Consider the following 7,715-nt stretch of genomic DNA (forward strand, 5'->3'; position numbering starts at 1 on the left):
CGGCCAAGAACACAGCAGCCCGGCCCGCCAACAGACCACCACGTGCCTGCATCAAAATCTTGAGCAAGACTGCTGGAAGGGGGCGGAGCTCCTCTTTTGAGTCTGCCCTGGCAGGGAGAAGAGGTACTACTAGACAGGGGGGATCAGGTAAGGGGTGCTGCTGGACAGGGGGGAGGTAATTCTAGCACCCGTTAATGTAACGGGCTAAAAAACTAGTGTTACTATAAGGTACAAAGGTATATCTGGCATTTAGGTAGAAACACTTGTACCAGCTCTATGGCTAGCCAAAATGTTTGCACTTAAATTTAGAAATGATCACGACCCCAGACTACAAAACTTTCAGAAAAGAAATAAAAACCAGGCTATTCAAGAAATCCTTAAAGACAAACTAACACCGCAAGAATCATCTCAATCCCCTGGAGCAACCCGCACCACTCTGTAATACGTCTGGAAATGTCTAGATAACTTCTTATGTAATCCGTCTTGAACCGCAAGGTAATGGCGGAATAGAAATCACTAATGTAATGTAATGTATTTCACCTGTTACCAGGGCTTTAGGTACTTTTGCCTTTGTGGGTCCCATTCTTGGTGACATTTAATGTATGGCTGAGCTTTTAATTTGAATTGTATGTGTATTTTGCTTGTATTTGATTTCTATTATATCTATTTGTACGTATTCTAGAAAGATAGATAGAAACATGACGGCAGATAAAGGCCAAGTCTGCCCATCCGCAGTATCTATTATCTCCTCCTCTCCCTATTGGCTAAGGCTCTTAACATTTGCATCTCCTCTTCCTATAGGCTAAGGCTCTTTACACCTGCATTGTGAGGTCATAGAGCTGCCCATCCGCAGTAACCATTATCTCTTTCTCTCTCCGAGAGATCCCACTTGCCTATCCCAGGCCCTCTTGAATTCAGACAGTCTCTGTCTCCACCACCTCTTCCGGGAGACTGTTCCACGCATCTACCACCCTTTCCGTAAAAACGTATTTCCTCAGATTAAGCCAGAGCCTATCAGCTCTTAACTTCATCCTATGCCCTCGCATTGCAGAGTTTCCTTTCAAATGAAAGAGACTAGATGTATATTCTGTTTCTTATGTATATTTTCATGGGCCCTAGGCAATGTGCCTATTGTGCCTAATGAGTAGGTCTGCCCTGCCTCTTAACACCAGTTTTCTATAAAGGAAAGCAGAGGTCCACTTGCCTTGATAGAACGGGCTCCACATAGATGCCGCTGACCTCCTATCTAGAGGTGCTTTTTTAAAATCTTTCTGCTTTTCTTTTTAACAGATCTTCAGCGAGACAATCCCGAGAGCCCCAAGAAGAAAACAAAGTTTCGTTTGTCAAAAATCTGGAAGCAGAAAAACGTGAAAACCAAAGCTTCGGAGTGAAATTAACAAAGATCTTGGCACAGAGTCGGGGCTGGACGCTGGGATCTCGCGCACAACACAGACGCCTCTGCCCTGGCTGTGTGTCCTGCAGATGTCAAGATAAATGGTTCTTGGAATGCACATGGGGGTATAATGGAATGAAACAGGATGATGGGGATGTACTGGAATGGTTAGAGCAGACAGAGGTCCATTCTCAGCAGATCAAGCTATGCATTGCAGAACGAATGAAGCTCTGGGATGATTTCCTCAGCTTTTCGATTCTGGTCCATGGCATACAGAAGCAAAGTGGTAATGTCTCATGCAAGAGAGGTCTTTTCTGGTTGTTAACATAGCTAGCTACAGGAAGAGGTTCAGGGGCCTTAGGACAGTTGCAATGTGACCATACCAAGCTTCAGGAACCTCCCATCTTCCTCATTCTTCACACCCACCATTGACTTATGATATCAGGAGGGAAATGGGTAGGGTGGGGGAGATTTATTTTCACAGAACACTAAGGCCACCTACTGGTCAGATTCTGTATTCTCAGCAGTCTGGAGGAACCAGAGATGAAGACAGGAGGGGAAAATCCAAGAAAGACATCGCGCTGGGAGTTCCTGGCCCACTCAGTCCATTTTGTTGCAGAGAGAGAGTGCCTCTGGAGGGGCAAAAAGCTGTCCTAGCCCTGCTTTACTGGGCTAAATTAACTTTTAATATGCGCGTGAAGATCCCCGACTTCTGCAGAACCCAGAAGCTGAACCTTACCATCCTGAAAACAGAGAAGCAGACTGATGATAACTCTGGACTAGAGAGTTGTGCGGGAACAGAAATCCCACCCGTCCCCGCGAGAAATCCCTCCGTCCCCACCCGTCCCCGCGAGGAATCCCCTCCGTCCCCGCCCGTCCCTATAAACTTCAGAAATAGTTATTTCATTTAATTATGCTACTGAATTAAAGGCTCTGGTAGAGACCCATTTACAAATAAGCAAAGACACTTTATTAATTTGGAAATATTAATTGGGAAGAATATATACTTTGTAAACGGGTTTCTACCAGAGCCTCTAATATAAATATACAATATAAATAAATACTCAGCTGATGAAAACCCCCAAGCTATCAGCTGAGGACTTCCTTTGCAGTTGGCCGGGGGTCCCTTTTGCCAAGTTTGGCAGGCAACAGTAGCACCCCTGAGTCACAGATGCTGGCACCTCAGTGGCTCATGGATGCTGCCAGCGACTTCTGTACTTGGTGGAGGGGAGTTCTGGCCATCTCTAGAGGAGGTCCTCTGTTGGCGGCGCTTGGGGATCCCCACCAGTCACAGCAAGGGTCAGCAAGTACTTCAACACTGTAGAAATAAAACCAGAAATGCATTTCCTTTTCTTCTGAACACAATACAAAGACATCTGCTATATACATTTCCCAAAGTCCTCCCACCTTTGTTCCAGGTCTTTCTGTCTGTCTCATTCTCTTTGTCCTCCCTCTCCCCAGGGCCTGGCATCTCTCTCTCCTCAGTTCAGTGTGTTTCCCTTCTCTACCCCCTCTAGTCCAGCATCTGCTTTGTCTTCCCCCTCCCTTTTGGTTCAAGTCTGCATTCCAGCCCCTCCTCAAGGTCCTTTTCTGTCTCTCTCTCCTCTCTCCCCCCTATCCTGATCCAGTGTCTCTATGAGTTTACAGTCAGGGTTTTATACCCTGCCATATCCCGACATTCAATTTCAGAGCAGGGTACAAAAAAAAATCATAATACTGTACATCCCAACCAATCTACACAAATTAATATAATTTCAAAAAAAATTATCAAAAGCCACTTCAAAACTCACTTTGCGAAACACTCTCCTGCTAGTTTAGTGATTCTAGAGCCCTCCTCTTTTTACTGTTCTTCTATGCAGACATTAGAAAGCAAAGTTTTGGGAAAGTAAATAATTTGTTTTTATTCATTTAGCTTTGGAGATTTTCATTTAAAAATTTTACAGGGATTCCATCTCAACTCAAGTCTTCAAACACACCTAGCCAGGATGGTTTAAGGACACCCTCCATGAATATACATGAGATAGATTTGCATTCAGTGGAGGTAATGAAAACAAATTTATCTCAAGAATATTCAGTATGGGTAGCCTGAAAAAATGATAGGCTGGGTGTGTCCTGAGAACTGGTTGGAAACTTTTCTTTTGGAATTTGGGTTTTTAAAACATGTCTAATTGGCTCTAGATTTCCCTGTATCCTGAATACAGAAATAGGAACATTATCTCCTGTCTTTTTGCCAGAGGAGACTCCCAAAGGTCCTCCCCTCTTTAAAAAAATATATTTTATATTTTTCTGCTGTCTGATTTAGCCTTAAAACGTCCCAATTTAAAATCCTAAACCTATATTGTGCAACTAATCTTTAAAAATTATTTCTGAGCTCTGTATGCATATGAATCCCTGCTCAGACTGTTTTGGAGAAGCTTTAAATGTTATCCAGTGCCACACTAAAACCTGACCACCTCGTTCTCAAATAAAATATAATTAAATAAAAATATACTCATTTAACTCACTTCGTTCATTCTATTATTTTAAAAGAAGCATCAGAAATTTAATCGAATTTTTCAAATGTTAGCATGTAGTTTTCCGAGCTCTGCAGAGACATTTGGACACCTCTTTTTTGCAACTAACTTGGGTCAAATACGAGTTATTTGTTCTGTCTGAAGTGCTGAACAAGATCATTCAAGCCAAGCAGGTAATAGATGAGCCCAGCATTAGGCCGGAGGCATATCGGGTAAGGAGGTCCTTTCAAAGTACTAAACATGAGTACCTCAGCACTTTGCACCAGCAAAAACTGGCTGAGCAGGCGGGAGGGCAACCGGGTGCTAGAGAGAACACTGCTCGTCTTCCATTTCCTGCCTGCCCTGCCGCAACACACATAGCCGACCGGAAGTCTTCCTTAAGCCCTCCCTCCGACGTCAGCGCTGACATCGGGGAAGACTTCTGATTGGCTATGTGTGCTGCAGCAGGGCAGGCAGGAAATGGAAGCCGAGCCTCGCGGCAGGGCAGGTAGGAAAATCGGATGAGCCTCGTGGCTCGAGTTGTATTGAACCCCGTGGGATCTCCGAGATCACAAGGGGCATCCCCACGGGATCCCCACGACCCTAGGGGGTGTCCCCACGAGATCCCCGCAACCCGAAGGGGGAACCCGCAGGATCTCCGTGGGATTCCCGTCATCCCTGTTCCCGTGCAGCTCTCTACTCTGGACTTGAAACTTGTGTGCATGCTGCAATGGCTCCTGCTTACTGGTCTGAGTGGGACAGTGACTTAAGACTGCCACGTCTGACTGCAGCCAAGGCCTTCATTTAATGGCATATCACATATTCCAATTTCACTCTGTGTTTATATTGGCGATGAAGTTACTGGCATTCTTGCTGGGTTGAATTTTGCATGTGCTTTAGTTGAGAAACACTGATTATATAAAAGTTAGCTTTAGCTGAGGTAGTCTGGTAAGGCAGTTTCGTGCCAATGTTTTATTTTGGCAAGAAAGGAAGATGCTTACTCCAGAATTGCTGATCTTGTGAATATATCCTCATCCCTAATTAATGCGATGGATAAAGAAGAGGGAAGCTTTAAGAAGGCAACAAGAAAAGATACAGAATGCTTTGCATATTGCATCATTGCTCAGGCATTAATAATACGACACGAATCCCAGCTTTGCCTCATCTTGCAGCGTCTGCCTGACTCTAGCCTGGTGTCTCTGAACAGTGCATAAAACCTGGATCGAGTTGCTAACCCCAGGAATTAACCTGTGGAATAGCTAGATGGCAAATTTCTTCCGCACCCACTCAGCCCCTGCTTGCCTCCCCCATCTCTGCTTAAAATATAAATACCTTAGCTGGTGAGGATCCTCAGGCCCCACCAGAATCTGAAGCCCACCATGACTCCTCTCAGACAAACTGTAGCAGTTGATGTCAGCTCTCTCAGCCGCTGATGCTAGCACCCCTGCATGCGATCTGTTCCTGTGCATGTTTAGTTCATGTGCGAGACCTGAGGATTCACAGGGTGCCAGTGTGAGCATCTTGGGAATGCTGCCACTGACTGCTGGGGTTGGTTCAGGAGGGTTACGGTGGGTTTTGGATGTCTTCAGATGGCAAGGTTTGGGGAAACTCACCAGCTACACCAAGAGTGTTGCTGGGTAGGCCTGAGCCAAAAGAAGGCAGGCCCGGGCCCAGCCATGCTTACCATGGCTGGGCCCCTGTGATGTATTCGTACAGGAGTTAGTAACAATGTACAAAGGGGGTGTGTGGGGGGGGAGGAAGACCGCCCCAAGCACCATCTTGGTGGGGGTGCCAACACCCCCAAGCCACGTTCAAGCACTCCCCTCTTTAAATCTTCATTGGCCTGGTTCCCCTCTAAAATCCCTTCCTGGTCACGGGTCAGGAAGTGATGTCAGAGGGAAAACCAATGCCGGTGCGAGCAGCAGGCCAAAGAAGCTGCTTGCGCTGGTGAAGATTTAAAGAGGTTGGGGGGAAGGGGAAAGGAGGGAATGAGTGTGGTATGAGGGGGCAGCAAGGAGGGCGCAGGGAGACACCTCCACCCTACACTCGCTACGTCACTGATATTGATGGAGTTAGGGCGAGGTAGGTACTCTGTCTGACACCCTCCTATTTCCTTGATTTATTTTGTTGCTTTGGCCCATGGCATTGTAAACGCGATGGTTGTAGGCTGAGTTGTGGCTTCTGGTCTTTCTCTCCCTTCCCCCGTTCCATTTCCATGCTTTCTTGTTTTGTGAAATAAAACTCGCTGCTGGCTTTTACTCCCCTCTCCTAAAAAAGGTGGTGGTTAAGGGACTAGAGACAAGTACCAAACAGTCCCAGAACTTTCTACATGTAGGCCAATGTCAAAGCATTTCCTCACTGATGGCCACTGGTGCCTTCCTGTACTGTATTTTGCCTCTCTTTTAATCTGGTAATAATATGTTGTTCTACCTCTTGTCCACCAGATGGCATTACAGCTCTCTGACCAAGGAATAGCTGTTCAATTTGCAGAAGTTAACTGTGCTTGAAATGTCCAAGGACATTAAATAAATATTTTTTTACTTGTAAGTTGTTTGTTTGCACATCTTATTTTGAATACATAAGAGTATAAACATGTACTTGTATATTTCATATAGCCAAAGCTCTGCATTTTTGCTTTGGGGATCACGTTTGACACCTTTTAAAATATTTATTGGGTTGTTTTTCCTGGTTTGTTTGTTTTTTTCCAAATGGATCTTGAAATAGAATCAACAGTTTATGAAATTGAAAAGTGAGACCATATTAATGGATAATTTATACTAAGTAATACTTTTTAGGTAGGGGAAGGTTCTATTTCATGTTTTATCACTATAAGAATCAAATACCTGCATATGTACCATTTGCCTAGCATAGTAAATGGTTTCAGTACATAAGAACATAAGAATAGCCATACTGGGTCAGGCCAATGGTCCATCAAGCCCAGTAGCCCGTTCTCATGGTGGCCAATCCAGATCACTAGTACCTGGCCAAAACCCAAAGAGTAGCAACATTCCATTCAGAATCCTAAAGAATAGCAAGATGCCGGAATCCCAAAGAGTAACAAAAGATTCGGGAACCCCCAAGGAGTAGCAACATTCCATGCTACCGATCCAGGGCAACCAGTGGCTTCCCCCATGTCTGTCTCAATAACAGACTATGGACTTTTCCTCCGGGAACTTGTCAAAACCTTTCTTAAAACCAGCTATGCTATCCACTCTTACCACAACCTCTGGCAACGCGTTCCAGGGCTTAACTATTCTCTGAGTGAAAAAAATTCCTCCTATTGGTTTTAAAAGTATTTCCCTGTACCTTCATCGAGTGTCCTCTAGTCTTTGTAATTTTTGACGGAGTGAAAAATCGATCCACTCAGGATTTTGTAGACTTCAATCCTATCTCCCCTCAGCTGTCTCTTTTCCAAGCAGAAGAGCCCTAACCGTTTTAGTCTTTCCTCATACGAGAGGAGATCCATCCCCTTTATCATCTTGGTTGCTCTTTTTTGAACCTTTTCTAGTGCCACTATATCTTTCTTGAGATAAGGAGACCAGAATTTAATGCAATACAGGGGCATTATGACATTCTTAGCCTTGTTAACCATCCCTTTTTTTAATAATTCCTAGCATCCTGTTTGCCTTTTTGGCCGTCGCCACACATTGGGTAGAAGGTTTCATCGTATTGTCAACCATGACACCCAAATCCTTTTCTTGGGCGCTAACCCCCAAGGTGGACCCTAGCATCCGGTAACTGTGATTCGGGTTATTCTTCCCAATGTACATCACTTTGCATGTGTCCACATTAAATTTCATCTGCCACTTCCAATTTCCTAAGGTCTGCCT

General features: G+C 44.8%; 1 protein-coding gene across 2 annotated transcripts in view; it reads left to right on the forward strand.

The window, feature by feature from the left end:
• The window catches only part of MICALL2 (MICAL like 2), a 118,382-nt gene extending 116,095 nt beyond the window's left edge, over positions 1–2,287 (forward strand). For both annotated transcript variants that reach the window (XM_033914326.1, XM_033914325.1), the window contains exon 17: positions 1,291–2,287. In XM_033914326.1, coding sequence (XP_033770217.1) covers positions 1,291–1,391 — 101 coding nt within the window. In that variant the 3' untranslated portion in view covers positions 1,392–2,287. The remainder of the gene's footprint in view (positions 1–1,290) is intronic.
• The last annotated feature ends 5,428 nt before the right edge of the window (positions 2,288–7,715 follow it).

The sequence above is a fragment of the Geotrypetes seraphini genome, chromosome 11 (assembly GCF_902459505.1).
Source record: "Geotrypetes seraphini chromosome 11, aGeoSer1.1, whole genome shotgun sequence".
Taxonomy (NCBI): domain Eukaryota; kingdom Metazoa; phylum Chordata; class Amphibia; order Gymnophiona; family Dermophiidae; genus Geotrypetes; species Geotrypetes seraphini.